Source organism: Strigops habroptila, chromosome 1 (genome assembly GCF_004027225.2).
Source record: "Strigops habroptila isolate Jane chromosome 1, bStrHab1.2.pri, whole genome shotgun sequence".
NCBI lineage: Eukaryota > Metazoa > Chordata > Aves > Psittaciformes > Psittacidae > Strigops > Strigops habroptila.
In genome coordinates this window covers 127,530,245-127,554,021 of record NC_044277.2, presented here as the reverse complement: position 1 = coordinate 127,554,021, position 23,777 = coordinate 127,530,245, and the positions used below count along the sequence as shown (strand labels likewise).

General features: G+C 35.0%; 1 protein-coding gene across 1 annotated transcript in view; it reads left to right on the top strand.

Annotated features, from left to right (window-relative positions):
- Nucleotides 1-23,777, top strand: part of AGMO (alkylglycerol monooxygenase) — a 137,752-nt gene that overhangs the window by 88,287 nt on the left and 25,688 nt on the right. Inside the window, 6 exon segments of the mRNA XM_030503963.1 lie at nt 11,711-11,777; nt 13,438-13,503; nt 13,599-13,678; nt 14,880-15,014; nt 15,487-15,603; nt 23,562-23,644. Of these exon segments, the coding sequence (XP_030359823.1) occupies nt 11,711-11,777; nt 13,438-13,503; nt 13,599-13,678; nt 14,880-15,014; nt 15,487-15,603; nt 23,562-23,644 (548 nt within the window).

Sequence of the window (23,777 nt, the reverse complement as noted above, 5' to 3'; positions counted from 1 at the left end):
ATCAAGTGCCGGTGTTTCCTTAAATAAGATTTGGCCCCATATTGATTGGTCAAGTATGATTGGAAATTGTGACTTCACAACTTCTGATTACAAGTCTTTTTCCTTCAGAAAAAGAAAATCTAGTAAGATACAGGAAAAAATCTATTTTCTTTAATAGGTAATTTTTTTACATAGCGTTGAAAATCTTAATAAAGGATATGCACAATTATTGTTTTATAAAAGAAAAAAACCCACTGCGATAAATTTAAGTAATAGGAAAGAAGGAAAGCTTATGAGGGAAGATGTTTAGTTTTGGGACTAATTTAAATTGAATTTGGTAATTACAAGAGAATGATCATGCTGTGCTGAAACTTTCTATGCCATGTTTCAGCCTAGAGCAAAAGTTCATAGGCCTGATAGTTTCCTATACTTTAATTTTGAATGTATCTATTGTTTCATGTAATACTAAGAGAAGTTTCATGTGTTATAACTTTGATCTTCTCCAATATTTGCTACGTCAGTTTTTGTCCAGCTTTTCTACCAGCAGATCAGACATGGTCTATTTTATTTTAACTCAAGTGGCTCGTATATCACTGTGAAGAGGGTATACCAAATCATAAAGATCAAAAGTACCACTCGTTCTACCTCAGATTTCTTTATGTCTTGCAAACTTGGTATGCATTAGCTTTTGGCCTTTAATGTAAAATAGTACAAAGTTTTAAATACCATAAATCTTACATAAAGATTATACTATACCATTCTCTTGGTGCTAGAGATCTTTTATTACTACTAAAATCAGAATGGGCTACTGATAAAGGAAAGGCATTTTTGTAATTATTAAAGAAGGGTTGGGTGTTCTAGAGTAAAAACACGACTTTGTGACTTAAGTTATGCATTTGCACTTAACTGTATTCTCCCATTAAAAGAATTTTTGCTGTCTGAAGTCCACCTTTTTTTTTTCCTTGTTCTGTGCATTATTGCACTGTGAACATGGCAATCTGAATTTATATCAGAAATTTACCAAAGATCTTTTAAAAATATTTGAGTAGCAACAAGGTATTGAAATAAATTCATATTTATTTAAATGAAAAGCAAAACAAAACAAACACAAAGCAAGCAAGCAAACAAACAAACAAAAATACCCCCAAACTAATAAAACAACAAAAAATAAAAAACCCAAAACAAGTGAAGAAAACACTTAGCACTTTTCTGTAATGGTGCATAAAGATAGGAGGTATCTAAAAGATGTGTAGATGTGGCACGTAGGGACATGGTTTAGTGGTGAACTTGGTAGTATTAGGTTTGTGATTGGACTCCATGATCTTAAAGGTCTTTTCCAACCTAAACGATTCTGTGATTCTGTGGTCTCAAATAAATCAAGAGAAAACAATTTTTAGTCCTATCCAGTACTGTTTAGGTCAATGGAATGAGTCAGTAGATCTGATCTTAAATGGTCTGGGAGAAACATTTCTATAATTAGACCATTCTCATCTAGATCATGAGGGGAGTAGAAAAAAATACTTCGGTCAAAGAGCATTAAAAATCTAATTTTTCAAAAGCCACAAAATGTTTCAGGGCTGCTACTGACAGGCAGAAATGCTCCATTTCAGTTTATTTTCACAGGTGATTCAGAAGGTCTATGGTTCATATTAAACTATATCCTTCCATTATGCATTTATTACAACCAATAAGTTAGGTGTGTTTATAACCTGATAGACACCTGTGAAAAACAGAAATTAGTTTCTGTTGGTTTAGCTGTAATTTTTATGAGATGTCAAAATGTATTTGGAAAGTATCAACTGAATCAATCCCTGATGGTGGTAATTGCAGCAGCAGATTATTCCTTGCCCGTTTGATCTTTGACATGCATTAGTTTCTGTTTAATTTTCTAATTTAAGGAAAGACTGTAATCTGCCCTTTACCATGCTCACAGAAGTCAGGTTTCTTAAGGCATCTCTTTTTCTCTTAAGTCTTTCTACCTCATCAAACTCTGGGAGCAGAAAAAGGTGAGCCACTACTATTAAGCAGGAGTAACGTGCATGAAAACAGGAAAAGAATAAGAAAAATTTTGGCAACACCTCATGCAGGCTGGATAAAAAGATATGAAATTGCTACAAATACAGGCCAAAATACATTTATTTTTGTCAGAAATCACCAACTAAGTAAAACTGAAACTTGCTGCGGAAGTATATTGTATTTGTCAAAAAATATTTTGTACTTATGTGCAGTGTGTACTAGTCTTCAGTTTCTGTCTATGACTTGCTTTAGCTTTGACTTCTGCTCAGTTTTCTTTAATGAAAATCTTTGAAAGATAGAGAAACTGCAGAGGCTTCATGCTTTCATGAAAAGTAATTCCATTCCTGGCAGGAATCCATGCACAGCCTACCAAGGGTCCCTGAGTAAGTTATTGTGGCCCAATCCTGAAATCCTTACATCAGCCAGCTCTTACCTAGGAAGATGGCCCAATTCAGAAAAAGTCTTCTATGGGGTTTTTGGTTTTTTTTTTTTCCCGTTTGTTTTTTCCCCAAATATGAGCATAAGGTCAATAAGGAAATTGAACAAGCAACTTGAAGAACCAAGCAAATTTAAGTAAAATAAATAAAAATTGAGGTATTTCTTGGAAGTAGCAGTATACACGTGATTGCCGCAACAATAGCAAAAGCTATTCTTGAAACTCTAGAGGACATATGTGTCTTTTAAAGAAGAAGCTATTTGAGACAAAAGTCTATTGGATGGCAGTTAAAGGAATCATAAAATCTCTAGGACAATGTGATAAATAAGTGACAGCATGAGATAACATAAAATAGTCATTAATTCCCAGGCCCTAACAATTGAGATTGGTCCTCTATTTCTCTGCAGATATAATTTTTCCATTTTCTTGGACCTACCTTATCCACATTGTGTGCTGTAGTCTCATTTAAATAAACAAGAAAGGAATGCAGGAGTAAACAGTTGTAACAAGGCTTATATAAAGTACTTGCAAGTAGTTTAGTGGTTTAGAAGGGATTTAATAATCTGTTTTGTAAAACTGAAAGGTAAATTTGATCAAGAAATGAGACTTTGAATTTAAAAATCATTTTAACAAAACCTATTTGACTGTAATACTTTTGAGAGTTTGCATTGGGAAGAAGATAGTTTTGGTTTTGTGGTTGTATTGTGGAGTTGGAGAAAGATGTTTGATAATGAACTAAAATCTTCAATAGTTAACAAATGAAAAATGGAGATGCTCTGCTGGTAGGTAAAAAATCTTGAGGCCTTGTTTACAAAGGCATATATTTATGCTTAATTTAATGTACTGTGAATAGTTCCTGTGGGGTCAGTTATTAATGAGTCAAATTTAATGCGTGGAAGTTTTTGCAAAATGGTGGCAAACAAGTAGTATTGAATGGATCACAGTGGAAACAGAGTGTGGTGAACTGATCTGATTTTCTGGCTGAGATGAGAAACATGGTTTGGTTTTGTTTTTCTTTTGTTGCTGTTGGTGGTGGTAGTTTTTTTTAATATAAAGGGCATCACCAGTAAAAAGTAAAATCAGTAATAATCCAGTGTATTGAGTGTAACTGTGGAATTGCAGTATCTCTTGAATTTGATGCTGGAAACTCATTTTGAATTTAAATAGCATATGCGAACAAAACCTTTCATTTTCTGTATTCTAATATATTGGTTCATTTAATGAACGAACAAACTTATTTTCTTCAATTCAGCCACTATAGTCAAAAATAGACATGGGTCTGTCTGATGTGCTCTTTCAAATTAGAAACACACATATCTCTCCTAGTCAGGTTACAAGGGATCAAAAACTTACCATTCATGAGACTTTTGCTAAAAGTCACCAAAAAGATGAATGTAATTAGAGGTGATTACAGCTATTCTCCTAGTCTGATGTTCAAGATTGTGCCTGACAAGTCTCAGTGATGCAGATTTAAGTGGAATTCCTAGAAACAGATCACATTGTCCGACAGCATACTGGCTTTTAGAAGCTGGATTTTCTCACTGTTACAAAGAATCAAGAAATTATTCTAAAACCAGTGGGGAATGAACTATCATTGATTTACAAAAAGAAAAAAAATTTGGTTTGTAAAAGTAAGTTCCGGTCGCATTCATGATAGGTGATGCTTTTATCATCCAGAAATCCATTGTTCGCCTGCTGACAAGTTGCAACTCACGCATTTATTCTTGAAGGAAGGAGAACAAATAAGTCAATAAGCATCAGGGAGATAAAAATGCTTTAATGCAGATAGTGCCTTTGTAGGTCCACATAAGATATATATATATATACATACACAATATAGACAATAAAACTCAAACATGATTCTAAGAAACAAAGACATCTCACGGTTTCAATCCAGTCTGTCTGCCAAAATGGCTTATTAGATTTTCTGACCAACCTGCAGGATGAAGATCTTATCATCATTGCACTTGCCAGAGTGTGGAGAAGAGTGCAGCTAACGACACTATCGCTAAGCAGAAATACTGGCAATAACTGCAAAATGTGTTCCAGTTTTCCATGTTTCACTCCTACGAGGGAAGGAAAGTATTATCTTTCTAGGTATATAAAGCATATAACTCTGCTTTTTGTTTTAGATGAAAAGAATAACGAAAGAGAGAAAATATAACATTCATAAGACAGTGCACTGTCCTGCTAAGTGTAGGCTGCACTTGAACACAGTTTAATCAGGAAAAACATGGTGGGATAAGGTTTGAAGTTCTTTCCTTGGCATCTAGGACCTCAGAGATGATTAGGAGAGCTGACTTTACAAGCTGGTAGCCGCCGGATAAGATTCCTATTTAAAACCTGTGTGTTCCTTTGCACTTTAAGGTATCTGAGTCTACCCAGAAATGCCTTGACACAGTGAGTTAAGTATCTTAATTTTATCTAGCTTTTCTTTCAACTGAACTGAAGAATAGAGAGGGACTTAAAAATATGTAAGTCATTTAAATGAACTGAATAGTGCTCTGCACCTAGTAGCTCTGAGTGCAACATGCAGCACAGGAGCCATGGTCATTTTAATTTGAAAAGTAGCAGCACCATGATAATCGGCTTGTATTGGTGATTTGTATTGATGGGAAGCATCCAGGCAGAACAACTCTTCCCTTTCTTTGTTGAAGCTGGGTCACTGGTGAGACCAGAAATGAAAAGTTTATGGGACAAGAACATAAGCAGGAACTTCACTTTTCATCGTAATAATGAAGTCTTTGCATTTGAGTGTTTGCTTCTGGTCCTTGCACCAAAAACTCTTCTTGCAAGAGACAGCTGTGAAATGCTTACTTCAGCAGCAGTGGGCCTGAATACTTTTAATCCACCTGCAGAAATCCTATAAACTAAAAATTGTGCTTCAAGAATTTTATTTAGGCCACTTGTGTCTATTATGTCTCTGGAGAATTATGAAGATAAAAATGAAATTAGCTACTTAGAGATGCAGTGCATTTCAGTACATTCTGCATCCTGCAAAACGATCTAAACAACTTGTTTACCAAATAAATTTAATACAATAACCACATTAATGTGGAGATAAGTTAGAGATACTGCTCTCTGTTAAAATATAAATAAATTTCATTTATTACGTGTAATATTCTTGAGTTTTTCTCCCAGCTTGTACTCATTGAGAATCTGTCTAAATGGCTTCAAAGCCAACCAAAACTTTGAAGCACCCTTATTTGTTAAAACATAAAGTGCAGGCTACTGACAATATTTTGCTCTATTTAAAGAGGAAGGTGAAGAGCTACATGTGGCTATATTTTATTTTTTTTTTAAGGACTGGCACACTGATTTAGTATTTATTATTTCTGGATTGGGGTTTTTTGACTTGTTTTGGGTTTTTTTGTTGTTTGTTTTGGGGGTTTTGGGGGTTTTGGTTTTTTTTTTGGTTGTTGTTTTGTTTGATTTTTTTCCCCTTTCAATTGCCAGCATGTATTTGTCAAGCTGCTGAAAAGTACTGAAGTTGTATAGCATTTTTTCTTCTCGAGTTTGTTGAAAATGCTTAATGTGATACATGACTGAAAAGTTACTTTCTCCATGCTCTGCTGTTTGAAATATTGCAATTAAAACAACCAGTTAGTGTAGGTTTTCTCTCATTTTTAGTGGACAAATTGATTGAAACTTCCTATATGTGCTCATCTTTCCCACAAGGCTTAGTGGGACCTTTAAAGGAAAATAAAGTTGCATCCGCTTATTGAAAGTGTTAACTGAAATATTCATGTAAGATGCCAATTTGATTCAAACCTTTGCTCCTGGTTGAGGTGTAAAACAAGGAAAAGTGACAATGGTCTGACTTCAAGATAATTTATTATAAACACATTTTTTAAGTCTGTGTGTTTATTATATAAATATAATAAACTGGACTATCCATTAAAATTAGGCTTTCACCTCCCTTTCCTACAATCCCAGTTTATCAGAAATTCACCCACTATGAAACTCTTTATGATCCCAACAGGCCTGATTCCTCTCACTTGTTTTATTTCTAAACTATAAATATTGTTTTATTCGCTCCTCAGTGTGGAAATTTGGCTACATCCATTTTACATGCTTGCTGGAGTAGAAAACTGCCTAATCAGACAGGAAAACAGTTGGCGGTGTATAAATCAGGGTTTGCCGAGGATTTCAAAGTGTGAAACTGGCAGACGAGCACAAATCCTAGGAATTCCGCCTTTCCCCAGCTTCCCCGTAGAGATTTCACATGGCAAATCTGATCACCAGAGCCATCTGTATAAATACATGGGTGGTTGTCCTAAATTAGCACAGCAGCTCTACTGGGGAAGGTAATTAGGGTCTTATTTTTAAATTTCCCCACCAGACTGTCTGAGATATCGATTTATATACTGGGTATAAAAATCTTTATTTTCATGAGGAAATCAATAGTAATATGTGTTTTACTACCTACTAGTCTAACAGAAACCCCAAAGTTCAGAGTGCTCCTTTAGTGATGCTACAGAGATGAATTTACCCTCCCTGTCCTGCAGATCAGTAACACTATGATATTAAAAGTAATGCTGTGCTACAAACAGCTTTTCTTGTACTCAAAGAGAAGAAAAAAAAACCCAAACCCAAACCAAAACAGAACTTTTCATATACGAACGGTTTTACTGTAACATTGCCTGCTCTACTCAGTTGACACTCCTTCCTAACATTCTTGTTGAAACAGAGTTAAGTAAAGATTCATGTTGTAGTGGTGACAGGAGGAGTTGTTACACAAGATGTAAAGTTTCCCTTGGATTTCATGTCACGATTTTTTCTCATTATTTAAACAAGAACTACATTGAAGTGGTGCAGGTACCAGGCAATAAAGATTTCCCGTGGTGCTGACAAAGTCTGAGACCGCAAACGGAGGTGCTTACATGCCGCAAGAGATATTGCATAATGTTCTTTTCCGTTAGGCTAGGGATTGCTGTCACAAAGGAAACATCTTTATATAAGAACTACTATTATAGAAAAGAAAACATTTATTTCTCATTATATATGAGGATTTCACTTCCAGCATATTTTATTCAGTAATGTATGGAAGCATGCAGCTTTTAGCCTACCTTATTTATTAAACTGCTCTTGGAATTGCTTCAAAGATTGTCAGTAATTCTGCTTTATTATTTAGCGATACCAAACTAAAATAGAGGGAATATGTTGTTTGATTTTGTTGTTTTGTTTTGTTTTTAAAAGGAAAGACAAATACATGTTTTGTGGAGAGATCTGACAAAGCTTTTATAACTGGTGTACAAAAGATACTTGCATGTCTGATTTTTAGGTAGTTTATTGAGTCCATTTGTAAGTATTTTGGCAAGTGAAAAAATGTATTTTGTGGCTATGGGATGTTAAAAAACAAACAAAGCAAACAGGAAAAGAGTTTTGCTGCCGTTCATCTCTGGGTCACTGACATGGGAGTTGAGGTGCACACGATGTGTTAATTGAGAAAGGAAAAATTGGAGACAGGAATTGATTTAAACAGTAGGTGTCTGTATCAGGGGAACAAACACAAATGTAAACCCCTCAGCCACATTGGTCAAAATACAGATAAGGTTGGACAACAGTTGTGGTACTTCAACTTTTAGGAGATTGGTAGCTATTTGTTTGTTTTCCCAAGATCACTATAAGATGATGCTATAAAGAACAAGAATATTTTATATTCACAAGCAGACTCTTTTTCCTTTCAATAATATAAAGTGGGGTTTGATGTACAATCGATAGGGATATTGAATAATGACATTTCCACTATTCTTTTTTTTTGATTTTGAAACCACTTTCCAGTAAAAAGGTCTGCAACAAAACTTTCTACTGCATACAAAAGTTATAGTAGCAGAAATATTTTTTTTTTTTTTAATGAAAATGCTGATTACAAGCCACAAAACCCGAGCTGTTCTCCTATTCTTATCACAAATATTATGTTAATTTTTTGAATTTTTGTTTAAAACTGTTTTGGGTTTGTTTTGTTTTGTTTTTTCCCCCAGAAATGTTGACATTGTGAAAGATCTTTGTCTAAAAAGCCATTTTGAATACTAAGCTATTTTAAGATGAAAATATTTCACAGTCTGGAATGACTGAGCCCTAGTGGTGTACATGCCTTGGTGACTGGTTGCAACTCTGGTTACTGCTACCATGACACTTATGAGCAACTTTGCAATTGCCATTCTCCAAGGAAAACATCTGGACACAATGAAGAGACAGAAACAAGGGTAGACTGACAGCTGAAAGGTAGATGGGTAGGTGGAGTACCTGCCACTGCCATTCTTCTTTCTATTGCCTGTTAGGCATTCTTTTGAACATGGGCTGTTATTACACCACATTAAATTTTGTTACAAGTTGATTCCTGCAAATTTCATTCCTTTCACTGTGATTGCAGTAAGTTCCTGTCAGCCTGACATGAGAGGGTCAGAATCTTGCCTGGCAAAAATTTTGTTACTGTCCTAGCCTTGACAATTTGCTTTGGTGAAAGTATAGAACAATTCAACAAAATAATTATGTTCTTTGCCATGTGGTGCTGCAGGCATTCAGCTTTACCAGCTTTTTAAGTTGTTTTTTTTTTCTTTTCCCCCACCAGATACAATATATTTCTGTTTGTTAGAATGATATATGTATATATTTATTTATAAAATATATGTTTATAAAATACGTACCAAAATACTTACCAAATACTTACCAAATACTTACCACTAAAAGTTTTCCACTGACAACTTTTTTTTTCTTTTGTTTTAGAAATGTGCTAAATATATAGAAGTAAGCCTATTGATAGCAAAAGAAACTTCTAGAAATACCATACTGTACCATTTTGTCTATCTGGTGACAAAAATATTTTTGATGTGTTTTAGCCGAAGTGTTGATTTATGAATTGCTAATTTCAGCATTCTGGATTTTTGCTTGGTCAGGTACAGAGTTCTGTGGTTATACTGCAGTTATAATTATTATCTCAGATGTTATTTCCATCATTGTGTATGTCTTTGCAATGGAGGTTACCTTGGCTGAATAATGAATCGAAGTAGGTTTAGGCATCAATCACTAATTATGCTAAAGAAAAGCTATTTCAGTAGATTTGTAAATGTCAACACTCAAAGAAATTCTATTTTAAAGGATGAGAGAGGTTTCATTATCCAAAGAATATACTTTCTCTAGGATTAGTCAGAAGTATTTATTTAAAATTCTGCATAAGTTCCTTTAGCATACCAATGTATTATATGGACTTCGAAAGGATGAATTTTAATTTTTAAATATGAATTTAATCAGCTGGATAGTGAAGACTTGAAGGACAATTTACTATAATCTACCTGTAGCCGAAGTGAAGACTGCTATTCCTTAGTGATTGCCTGCTCTCCTAGCACAGATTTGGTTTATTTTCACAAAAATAGTTAAAATACTGAGATAAAAATATATTACACCCAAGGAGATCAAAGTTAGGTGAGGTTTAAGAGATAAATCACTGCTCTCTCAGGTGCTGGGCTGCAGTTCAATTCAACATTCAACTCATTAAATTAATTTAGTGGTCACATCTCACATAGCTTAAAACAGTGGGATTTTCTGCTTAAGAAAGGCAGGAAATGGAGCTAACATGAATGATGAATTGTTTCTCACCTTTAGGTGGTCTTTTCAGGCTTGAACTTATTTGAGGGAGAACTGAGAAATACAAATTGACCTTACTCGTGTTGTTCTTGGCTTCTGTGTTCAACAAAACAAACTTGTCCCAGTATTCTGCTTTTCCAAGCAAATGTGTGCAGAATTTTGAGACAGATATTCCAAATTATCTGTAAGGAATTTGCTCATTTATATACTCCTTTAATTACAGAAATGCTTTACTTAACCAATTAAGTAGAAGTTCTTTTAGCTGTTCCTAAAGACAAAAATGGACAAAAGGTATTTTTTTCTTTTTATTGTAATATTTGTCTGATTCATAAAAATTTAAATACTTCTGAAGAATGTCCTATATCTACTTTTTGAGTCCAGATCTACTTTCACTTTCACAAGTGTGAATTAAACGTAAATGGGACTGGTGTATTTTAGACTTTGCTCTGTAAACCTGAAGTTAATAAACATCCTTGTACATTTATTTATTTAGATGAATGGGCCTGCTCTCATGCGTAATGACTGTCTGCCTCCTTAGAGTGTTGTTTGCCAATATTATCTCTATATTACAGATCACCTATTTCAGCAGTATGAGTATAAAATTTACGAATTAAGTTCTGTAAAAGACAAAGTGATAGGATCTCAGTTTTGTTTCTTAAGGTTTAAGCATTTTTATTTAGCTGCCATTTTGTTGGTTGTTTTTTTTATTTTTGTCTCCTGTTAATTGCAAGACGTTATGGTCATAATCAGGTATGGTGAATAAATACCATTTTAGGCTATATCTTGAATAGAAACGCTTTTTGGTCATCCAGTGACTGCATCTATTTGTGACTGATGATTTTGCGTTTGGGATTAAGCAATGGTTGCTGTGTTTAGATATCCACACACTTCTATTGAGATAACCAAAACACAAAATTTGAAGTTAGTGCTGGCTTTCCTATGGCTCCATAAAACAAGTGAGTACCTAATTTACCATAAACCCTGCTGATACAAACTTAATTCATCAGCATTTTCTGACAAAGCATGAATCGTTAGAGTGATTTTATGGCAATCAGCACTTTCTGTCATATTTTGGTCTGGTACAAAGATGATCAAGGCTGGATTTTCTGTACTGTGGAATCATTGCCTTAGATCAATGCTCCACTATGAGCTTATGCTAGTCGACTTTCTTTTCGTGCCTCCGAGTCATGACAGTTTATTTGTGACTATATGTTGGATCAGATTTGGGAACTGATCCAGTTAAGCTAATTTAAAAAAAAACAAAACAAAATTAGTTTTAACTTGCATCAGTTCCCAAATTAGGGTGGGGTTTTTTTTTTTTTCTGGTGTTTCTGCATTTGTGCTGTGGTAAAAGAAGGTCACTGGTACAAGAAACAAACAAAGCAAGCTACTGAAGGAGGAAGGAGTACTTGTTTCTGGGTCAGTGCCAGCTATTTGTGGATGTAAACTGTTCACATAATTGGGATCTTAAAGTTACACTGGATCGCAAGCAATGCCAATGGGTATGGATAAAAAATGTTAGTGAAATTCTTTTAAAAGTGAAATGCTTCAGGCAAAAAAAGTGCAGTTTTGTATTTTTATGCAATTCTTCTTAAGATAAACATCCTCTTTATGCATTTCCTCTCCCTCTTTCCCCTTCATCTTGATATTATACAGTATTTTCATATTCATTGAAACATTATTTTTTTCAAGGTTGTCACCAACCTTGGGCCTCTAGAGTAGCTTCTTAATACTCCCAGTCATCACAGAGTTCATCATGGTAATCTAAAAGTGTGAACTCTTATTCCTTAGTGGTTTGGGTTTTTTTTCATTGTCACTATTTGTTTAATAATAATTAGGTACTGGAATTGTGTTGTAAAATTAGCTTTACAGAAGAATTTAAATTTTGATCATTGCTTCAAAAATAGTCCTTGTTGAGTTAGAAATTTCACAGTATTTTAAAAGCTTTTTTATAACTGAAATTTAATTTTAAGGTTTTAACATTTAGGATTAATTACTGAGTAGAAATTAAACAAGGATAACAGAATTAATTTTACGACTTTCAGCAAAACAGTTCAATGTTTCTAAATATGAAGAGTGATAGAAAAATATCTCATCCTTCCCTGACTACTAAAATATCATCAACTTGTCAATAACTAGCATGCTTTTTCATTCTACTTCAAAGACTGAATGTGTGAAAAGGCATGGTTATCTTTTAGAAGAACTGTTGAATGTTTTAGTGGAATTTGTTTTCAGCTTTCTGAATTATTGAAAAATCTCACTTCACACAAGTGCATGATGATTGATTTTTCATCAATATTCAGAGGCATTCCAGACCATACTGCACATTTAAATTGGATTAATAACTCCACTGCATACTAAAAAATGTCATGAACATATATGAGGAATAGAAGTGGATTTCATAGATATCCTTGGGTCATTCAGTGTGCAGAGATAACATGTAAAAAAGTAATAGGGGAGTGGAAGAACAAAATAATTTGAAACAGACTCAAATCCAATTATTGGTACAGAGGATGTTATTAATATTTATTATATCCTCCAAGTGTAAAGTGTTTATGGCACTGTGTAGACCTTTTTAAAAGACTGCAATGATGTAAGTGTCTAATCCTTAAAATTTGCACAAGTACTGGTAATCCTGGAGGGACACACTCTGCTCTTACTTGCTGTGCTGTAAATCCAAACTAATCCTCTGACCCTGATTGGAGTTAAGCAGAATCACCCTGGAGCTGATCAAGTGCTGTACAGTTGCTCCAGACAGTCTCCACGAACCTGGGAATATGTAATCAATGTTTCTTTGCTCATACTTTTAATAGGAGAGCTGTACTATATACAAATTCATTTCCCCAGCAAGCAGATAGAAGGATCAGTTTCCCTCACACTGAAGTTAATAATAACGAAGGCAGGATCAGCCAGTGATGTGGTTTAGTGGTGGTCTTGGCAGTCCTGGGGTAAAGGTTGGACTTGATGATCTTAAAGGTCTTTTCCAACCTAGCTGATTCTATGATTCAATATGGAATAGAAGATAGAGACAGCTGAAAGACGTTAATTATATGATTGCACATAAATGTATTTAGCATGTGTTTTTTTAGGTAAAAACTGATGAAATTATTTTTTTGTTTGCTTTTTAATTTGTCTTTATAAATATATTTTGAATTGAGTTTACTCTCCAAATGAATCCTACTATTTCACAGGAATTTTGGGTGTGACACATTTGATTGTTATGTTTGAATCTACGTAGAGAGAGAGCAATTAAGAAAAAACAATTATAGCATATTAGGAGTGGTGGGTTAGCTATCTTTTAATTTTATTTTTTTTTTAGTTTATAAATTGGTGCGAATGATGAAGATTTTGCTTCATAATTCAATAACATGTATTCTTATATATACAATTACTGGTCTCATAAATGATTTTTATAATAGGTAGAAATCCTTACTGCATTGACAAAAATTATGGTGGCACGCTGATTATCTGGGACAGGATATTTGGTAAGTAAAAAAAGGTTCTCTCTCATGTTTAGTTAGTGTGGCAAAAATATGTATACTTTTGAATTTGATTGTTGGTTGTTCTTTTCTTCCATCAGGAACATGTGAGGCAGAAGATGCAAAAGTCATATATGGCTTAACACATCCAGTTAATTCTTTTGATCCCATCATGCTCCAGGTGCTATAATTTGTATTACTGACTCTGGTATCTTTAATAGGCAGCCAAGTTTGAAATAAACTCCTCTCTTAGGCACAGTTGGGGCCATCCTTGCATTGATGCACAATTAAATAATCTACAATTTCTTCAGTATTTAATTACAAAACAAATATTTCTAGTGATTCATTGAGCATATGCAGAGCTCATTAGTCATCATGAAAAAACAATACAGTAAAATTAATAACTAATTCCAATAGTGATATAACAGGCCTTGGACTGAATGATTTCCATTTTGCCATATGCAGAGCAATATGCAGCGAAGCACAGACAAAAATATATATTTCATCTGTTTTTTGCCTTCTCTAAATATTGCTATTTCATAAATAACCACATGGTGCAAAACCTTCACTATTTTTATCTCTTCTGCTTATTTGCTGTTCAGAGTACTCCAGAATGCTTTTGTTGACAGCATTATATAGCAGCCATCATGATATCAGCAAAACCTCCAGAATAGGTTGAATATAGGTTTTATAATTTAAACGAAAAAAATTAAAATAAAAAAAAAAAAAAAAGAAGAGAAATAAAAAGAAAAAAAAAAAAGGAAAAGAAAAGGGAAAAAAAAAAATACTTAATGTGGTACTTCTCAGATTTATTGGTCCAGGCTTCACTTAAGCTGGATAAAAATTTTCTGTAAAAACCTCAGGGACTGAGTAGTATTGAAGTCCCCACTTGCTTTTCATGATTGTTCACCCCAGGAGGTATCTCAAGGAATGAGAGATTCTACCTGCAGGAGTGTCTGGACGGGAAGCTGGAAGGATGGCCACAGTCTGCGCAATTATATCCATTACAGTCAGATACTAAGTAATTTTATTATTAAGAATATGTCATGTCAAGGTCCCCGTAACCAAATTCTAATTTAAAACGACCATAAATATAGCTATACAATATACTGTTAAATACTCTGGATTGATTACAGGAGAGACAGATTTTCCTCTGAGCAGAAGTCATTGTAATCCTCACTATAAACCAAGGACTTGTCACGGCTCCTGCCTATTTCTGTCAGGATTTCTGAACTTCTTCTGACTGTCTTCATCTACTCCTAATTTATTCTCTCCATAGACTTTCAAAAATTCATTTTTAACTTTCAAGTAAATAATAAAACATAATGTTTTATTAAATTGTATTTTACCAACAATGAAAAATTACTTGCTCTTTTTTTCAGTTATGTCCCTTGGCTCATATTTGGAACACGTTTTGGGCCACACCTGGATTCTGCAATAAGCTTTCTGTCATATTCAAAGGGCCAGGCTGGGGACCAGGCAAGCCTAGACTTGGCCTTCCTGAGGAAATCCCAGAGGTAAATAGAACATGCACAGGCTTTCGGTTTTGTGTAATTTGCTTGGACCTCTTAATGCTACTGGATCAATGTTAAAAACTCTACACATGCTATTTTAAATTAGCAAATTAGCAGTCATAAAGCATAGGGGAAGATGAAATGGGAACAGAAACTGAAGGAAATGAATGGTTTAGCTGTGTGTTTTTATTTGAAGGGAAAAAAATTATTTTTTTATTTCTTTTCATTATTCATTTCCTGAAGAGATTTCAAAACTGTTCTATAGTGTAAAGTCTTTTTCTTTTAGCTGTGAACATACACACACAGAGCATTAAACTCTGTCTCACACTAGGTAGTACATAAATTTGATAATGGATTACCTTTGTGCAATTATATATGTCCCTTAATCTTTTTTGTGTTTGTAAGTATAAAGAATACTAAGAAATAACAGGCTGGAGCAGGTCATTTTCAAAGGCTATTATCTCTTTTGCTTCAGATCATTGGAAAAGAAGTTCCCTTCAATCCAAGTGTACTAGTTTATCTGAATTGCTATGCAGTTGTACATTTTGCTGTAATAATGGACTTGTATACTGAACTTCTTGCTACTGAGACTGTAAGTAATCTCTATGAGACAGCATCTCACGCTAACAGTTATATGACGCACAGCATGTTTAACTAATGAAGCATTGAGTAGAGGCTCTACAGCCTGACTCATCCTATTTAAACTATTACAATAACAACTAGATTCTGTAAAAAGAATAAACATAAATGGATAAATACACCATAATAAATATATAATGTTTTATATTATTTATTAAACATTATTTAGTCACCATTTCAATTAATTATAGATGAATATGCTTAAGTTAACAATTAAATAAAAAAATAATGTATGTTCCGTAGAAGACGTATGTGTCAGCTTCAGTTTTTAGGACCTCATGAGAAGAAAAATGTACCTCAGGCTTGAAACTATGTAGGTTTTAAGATGTCAAAGTTGTTCATATTGTCAATTGTCCGGGCTTCAGAAGGAAGATTGCAAAGGTTTTGTCATGGTTGAAGGTGGAGAGTTTGGTGTCAGCATGAGTTCAGAGTTGGAGGAGCACAGACTCAGGGCAAATCCTTCTTCCAGTCTTGGACATAGAACAGCATTGATAGAAACAGAGCAGGGAGAGGTACATATTTACCACTTCGTGTTTGGGCTGATGAGATCTCCCTTGTAATATGGTATGCTTCCTCCATTGATACCTGCCAGTCTGTGAAGGTGAAGCATGAGGCCACTTCTGCCTACAAGAAGCAGGACCTCTTTGGTTAAAGGCTTATGTTTGTGTCACCCATGTTGCCACAGGCCTGCTGCCAGGGTGCCAGGGGCACCCTGGCTTCTTCAGACTCTGCTTGCCTTTGGAGCTGCTTTGTCCTAGCACACTCACTTGATGATCTCCAACTCTCAGCTAATGGTGGTTACTGTCCCCTGCCCACCCTGATGGACACTGCAGGACAGCACCCTTCCTGCTAGGGCCATGGCCCTGTCCCCTGGCTGCTGCTAGCCCCATGCCCCTTTCCCATGGAACAGCCCCTCATGCTGCACCCCAGTGGCTTTGCCCATGACCAACATGACTGGATCCAGCGAGAGGCAGATTTCTAGAAATAAGTCTTTTTCGCATAACTGGCCATGGTCATCCATGAAGGATTCCAGAAGATTGCAAAGCCATTTCAAAGCTGTCAGAAATCTTGTCTGAGCATTGATGTTTTGGTCTTCCAACTCTTGTATCCCAGAGTGAGAAGAAAAGGAGAGGATCTCTGCTTGCAATAATTTCTTGGGATAGGAGGCAGCAGGCTTATAGCAGCTCTGGCAGGTCTGCATATACTAACTGCTATAGCCCTTTTTTTTCCTCCACGTTTTTGGTGAGATGTAGTGTGAGTAGCGCATCAGACCAGTAGAACGATGCGATTTTAGAGAAAAGTTTAAAGAGTATTTTATGTAGCATTCCCGATATAATATAAAAGCTACCTCAGACTCTACTACTCTTCTGCTACTCTTCTGATTAATACTAAGTTATTCTACACATCGTGTTCACCTCTGTAAAGGGTCACGCTGCAACTGCAGGGAATTTGGAGATTACTAAACCGTCTGAGGCTTAGTCTATTCTGAGTAATTTTTGAAGACAGGAAATTCAGCCAAAGGTAAGGATAAATATTTCCAATGTATACAAGATATACAGTATACATGATTGCCAATGTTCTTATATTGAGAAATGCTTCTGCAAGATTTTGCAGATATGCTTCTAGATTCCTACATACCAGAAGCAAGTAATTTCTGCATAGGGATCAAATTGTGGGGGTTTTGTTCAGTTGTTTTTGTTTTGTTTTGGTTTTTTTTTACTTTGTTGCTGTTGCTTTTAGCAGAAAAAAGTAAGGAGTCTGCTCATTATTTTTTTCATATTTTATTCTTTTCTCTTTTTGCCTTTTTCTGGCCCTGGAAGGAAAAATGGATAGTCCAAATTATTTTCTCTGCTGATAACTGCAGCTGTTTAAGAATAAGTAATAAGGGAAGTTAAAAAATGCACTCAAGCCCCAGATGATCGTTAAATTCTTGCAGTCATGGAGGAAACATCCTGAAGATCCACCATTTATGAACTTATAGAAACCAACTAGAAAATTTTCTGCACAAAACTGCCGTGTAATAAGGTAGCAAGGAGAAGAAAAGAAGAAGGAGAGTCCAGGGGACTAGAAGCACCTCATCTCAGGACATAAACCTTCAGTGTGGGTGTAGAAAGTGCTGGTCCCAAGGCAGAGTTCCAGCATCGCTCTGCAGTATAGTGGGGAAACTGTCATGAGAAGGAAACCTGTGTATGAATAACTTTACTTGGCAAAAATCTTTCTTCAATATCAGTTTTCCACTACGCTGAGTTATGAAATGTCTATGGATACAACTGGAACTTTCTGTCTGGCTATGAATTATGTCATAACTGTGGCATAGCTCCATAAATGGAGACAGCTAACTGTTTTCCTCATTTCTAGGTATAAGTTCCATTTCATAATAGCCATAAGACACAGCACACAGCTATTACATTTCTCAAGTGATTACAGTTGCTCAGTGTTTGGTCTCACACCCTGTAGAAGTGTTAAATTTCTCTATCCATAAAGAGCAACCATATACCTTCTGTCTGAATGACCTACATTTAACTTATAAAGAGAGCAAAACAATAAAGAACAAATATATATTTTCCACAAGAGAAAGCATGCAGTGTTTATTTTCTATATAGTGCTCTGCACTGCATCCAGAGAATAAAAATTACTTCTGAGCTCTGCACATCTATATCTGATCCAAAGCTCATTGAAGAAATGGGATTTGGATCAGTCCCAGAGAGAGTGCTAGGAGTGTAAGACTGCAGAACATTCAAAGCGAAAGTCTCATAGTTCCAGAACTGCATGTATCACATAAATCAAAGTGAAATGTACCTTAAACACATTTTGCAGTGTCTTTTTTTATTTTTGATAGATACTGTAACATTTATTGTGCTTATAATAGTATGAATATGCAAAGCAGTTTCAGTTAGAGGAAAAGTAGTAAGGGATGAGATAGATCTCAAAATCTGAGAACACAAATAATATATCCATTCAGCAGGACATAACCAAGTACTATATATGGAATATTGCTAAGTTTTTTTAGTAATTCTAAGCTAAAATAAATTCATAGAAAGACACCTATCATTACAATTTACATAGTGTTGTATTAGCATAACTCATTTGAATGTTGAAAGTGTCTGATGTGTGACAGCAGGGCATCTGTTAACTTGTGAAACGTGCTGACATCGTTCCTAGCAGTTCTTTTGAAACACTGAACTCGTCAGGATGAGAAAATGTATGCATGTTATGTTTCAGAAGGATTGAATCAATCTGAGTTCTTTGAAATATAAAGGTCAAATTGGAATATTTCAATGTTCATCTAAATACACATTTGGAATAACGTATTTCCTTCATTTAAATAAATTATTTTTTATTTCTAAAAAAACATAAAATAATAATGCTATGGCATTCTGTTGATGACAAAGGCATGTAAACTTCTTCCCAAATCTATAACACCCCCCCTCGCCTTTTTATAAAGGCTCCAAGATATTTTTAAAGCTTTCAATAAAATCAAAATCCAACAGAAATATTTTTTTTCTGTTTGATTGCAGCCAATAACCACATTGCAAAGTTGTGGCTGACTTGTAATTGGGAAACCTGCTGTGGTCGCACAGGCTTCTCTGTTTATACAAATACTCCAGTATATAAATATTCATTTATTTTATATATACATCCATGCATATTATGTTTAGGTGGAGTGAGGATGCTAGCACTAACAAATGTGTAAAAGACACATTCTTTTCACACTGCAAATTTCAGCGTGTAGATTTAATATATGATGTTTAGTTTAGTGATATAACCCACTGACTATTTTGTTGATTTTGGTAGAGTAATGCCTAGAAAACGGATGCCTCAGCTGCCAGCATCCACTTCATAGGGTGATACATGTTTGAAAGTAAATAAAAGAATCAAGGCAGCATGTAATTATACCACTGGAGTTGTAAAGAGAAAGTTATGGAAGCAAATGAATAATGCTAAAATTTATGCTACATGGCTGGTTTTCTAAAAGCTGTTATTCCCAAATGGCATCATGACGTATTTCTCCACAAAATTCTTGGTAGTCCTTGACTAGGAGCACAAATGTGAAGGAACACATTTTTTTGCTGTGTGTGAAAGTGGTGCATGTATCCACAGTGAAGGGTAACTTACACCTTCTGCCTTCATGGTTCCCAGTAAGGTTTTATGTCTCACCTTTCATCACTCCAGAAAGCTGAAGACTTGGGAAGTGGAAGGCTGCAACACTGTACTCAGCCATTACAGTGCCATGTATCTATGTGAATGTGGTGATAGTGCCAGTTTGCAATTAACTGTGATCTGTGGGTTGTTCCAGTCCTTTACATTCTGAGCCACAGGTGGTATTGGACCCTAAGAAGTTTTGCAGACAGCTGGTGTTGAAAGTGTTATGGTTCAAGTAGGAGAGCATCTGAAGAGAAAGCGTAATTGGCCTGAAAAATGGAATCTGTAAAACATGATTGCACATGACTCAGGTAGTTATTATGCTAAAAAAAGTGCTATTATATGGCACTTTAACCATTTAAAGATAAAGGCTTTCTTATATTTGAGTTTGATTTTCCTAAATTATAAAGTTGCTTTAGTTCTTCTGATTTATTAACATACATTAAAATGTATTTCCATTTTCTAGTTTTTTCTATTTTTTTTCCTAGAAATCCATGTTTAAAACTGAACTGTGATTTATTAATTTCCTTTCAAGTTCTTAATCTATGATTTTTTCTTCTTGTGGTTAGATAAATGTGGAGAGTTAAATGATAAGTCTAGGCTCCAATTTTGTACATCTTAGAGAAAATGCTGAAGAGAGTTTTGCAGGATCACACTCCAAATTCTTGTATGCAATCTTTTCTTTCTTTGTGGAGAAAAAGCTCCAATCTGAATTACAATATTAGTGTCTCTAATATCAAACTTATCATTATTTCAAGGTCCATCAACAACAATATAATAAAACAATAATAATAAAAATTGGTATAGTTTCCTGAAAATATGCTAACTTTAAAATTCATTTTTCCTTACTCTTCTAGAAATAGCAATTAAAATATATCTCTAAGCAAAGAAAAAAAACCCCAAAACTGAAGTTATGAGAGAAAACACCACTAAAATATGACCCCAAAGTGTCTGTTTTGGAGAAGTGTTTCTGTCATCCACTCAAATCAAACTCTTAGTACAGGGACCTCTAGATTTGCAGTCTAGCTAGTGGCAAGAAATATAATAATTTGGAAGGTGCTCTCTCTCCACTGATTACAGAGAAATCCTAGGGTAACAACAGGTTTTTAGGCACTTTCGTAAACGTACTTAATGTAAGGTAGAATGAATCAGCATCTCAGTTTTCTGAAACTGGAACACAAGGAAACCCAGCTGCCTAGGACTTGGTGACTGATTGTGTATTGCTAGCCAGTTCAGAAACACTGGGAGGGCAGAAGAATGTGAAATCATGCAGCTCTTTTAAACTGGAAATTGGAGACACCCTTATGCATTCATAGCAGGTACTGCTGGATTCTTCCTGAGACAAATATTAACATTTGTTGTCTCAAAACCGTTGCAGATTCATTCATTTTCCATAAAGTGTAATTTTAGCCATATATTGTAATGTGACTTGCTTAGAATCTGGATTTGATGCTCAGTTGTCTTTCCTGCCTAAAGGGGATACAAAACCTAATGTTCCTTTTCTCGGAATAGTGCCCCACTATTGAGGGAACAATTTTAAGGCAGCCTGTAGAAGCTATTGCATTGCACTGGAAACAAAGCAAAATCAGACCCACCTGGCCAGTAGAACTATGTTTAAGAAAGGTATAATTCTCCAACTTAAAAATGAGGACAGTCTGTAAAGAGAAAAGTCTTGAATTCCAGTCCTAGTTCCCTGGCAGACTTCTCTATTTGACAAGTAACAATCATTGAAAAGCATATAAAAACATTTTTAAATAAATTTATGGGTGAGTTCCCATTATGACAAATCATGTTTTTCTTTAGTCACTTCCTGAATTTTTGTGTGACCTAGTTTCTACAGGAAGTTGAAGTGGTAGTTGAACTTACTGTGATGAGATGAGCAGTTTAAGCACTACTAATTTTATTAAACTTAAATAGAGTCTGTGCCTGATTTTTATAAAAAAGCTCTGTCCAAAAATTTTGTCACTTCAAAACAAATTGCTTCATGTTAATAATAGAAAGTCTTCTAAACTTAGGATATCTGTGAGATTTTCAGATTCTAGAAACTGAAGTTTTCAAAAAGAAGCACTCTCAGTTTAATCTTTTGTTGACAAATTTTAAGAATTCTGTCTGGAATTCACAAACTTATTCCAAGTAATATAAGCCTTGATAAAGGATTATAAGCCCACTTGATTTAAGTGAGAGTCTCAGCACATGACTGCTATACTGAGTCTCTCCCAGGTTCAATATCTAGCTCAATATCCTCTCTCCAGTGATGACCAATAGCAGATGCCCAGGGTAAGAGCATTAGAAAAGCGTAAAAATATCCTTTCTCAAGGTCTACATGTAGGTAGACAATGGTGATAATTATCTGTCTGAGGTTTTGTAAGTTTATCATGAGGAGGGATGGTACAGATTGGAAACATAGCAATGCAGTAATGAGCTTGATATATCCTGGTATAAAACTGTGCAACAGAGTGGCTTGACAGATGTCGTTTGTGAGAAGTGTGTTCTGGCTTGTAAACTGGTGGGCTGCTGTTTAGCTTGCACATTGCTGGGATTGTGGAGTTTTGTTGTTCAATAACTGCTTCTTAAGGATGTCTAAGTAGGTGCTTGTGATTCTTCAGTAAAACAACAGAAACTTGCCCCAACCGAGTGTGTGGTTTGATGTGTTTTACAAACATGGGCACTGTAAGTTCACACAGCTGTAAAATTTGAGAATATCTTCTTGTGGCCTCCCACGCTCGCAGATACCTTAGATCTCATCGAGGGGTGGGGGCCACCACCAAAGGAAGGTGAGCATTTCACCGGCTGAGATTTACTGAAATCAGGGCAGACATGCCTAGATTTTTATTTTTCCAGTGCCTATAATCTTGAAGCGCAAGATGCTGTTCATAAACCTTATTGCTATTGAAGCCCGAAAGAATTCCTGTAACTCAGCCAGATTCACTACTTTTGTTTTGGGCTTTTTTGTTGCTTTTTAAATGAAGAAACAAAGGCTTTTCAAAACTAATATTTGAAAGGAAGTCAGGGAGGGAACAAGAAAACTGGTTAAATATTTGATTTTCAAGGGCAGCTGTGTAGAATACATAAACATTTAATAAATGAAAAGAAAAAATCAAACTTCACAATGAAAATAAATTCTGTTTTCCTGAGTTTAGTTTATATCATTTTGATTTAAATTTTAAGTCCTCATCCAAGTACTAATACACATATTAATGTTTAAAAGTGTTTTAAGTCTGATTGAAGTTAATGGTATGAGTTGAAGAGTTTTGCTGAATTGGAACCAAGTGTCAAGTTATCATGAAGGGGCAACATTAATTTTGCTTTTTCTTAACTATGGTCATATTGTCATGTCATGTGAATTCTTACTCTCACCAATGTTTTGTTTTGGTATCCACTGGGATTTATAGATGACTGTTTTAAAGACCTGGTAACATAAAATGAAGAAAAAGATGAGGGCTGCTGGGATTTTTATCTAGAAATAAGTTTGTTCCCTCTTGGGTAAAAGAATAAGCGAATCAAGTAACTTTGGGAAAGCACGTAGTGCAGAAGGGAATATCTTTAACATTATTTTAGAAATACAGCATTCAGGAAACAGCTATATATAGCACTCCAGGTAAGTGTGCTATGCAGAGCAGATATTTTGGTTGTAAAATTTAAAGTACAAATTTCTTAAAAGCAGACACTAACATCACTGAGTGAGGAAGGTGAAGCTACTGTTCTGTTAAAACTCAATTTCTCTTCAGAAAGTTTCTCTAAATGAATTCTTTGTATTCTTTATAACAGATGTTATCACAGGGAACTATTCTCCTGAGAATTGGCGTTACCATTCTTTCCCTGGTCTGTTTGGGACTACTTATGGAGAAGAGGTAAGATACAAAGATAAAGAAATATAGATACAATCAAACACGTTGCTGCCTGTTGACTAGAAAATAACATATAACTAGACAGCACCTAAACCTAGGAGTGTTCCCATAGCAATTACTGGCTATATCTCTATTG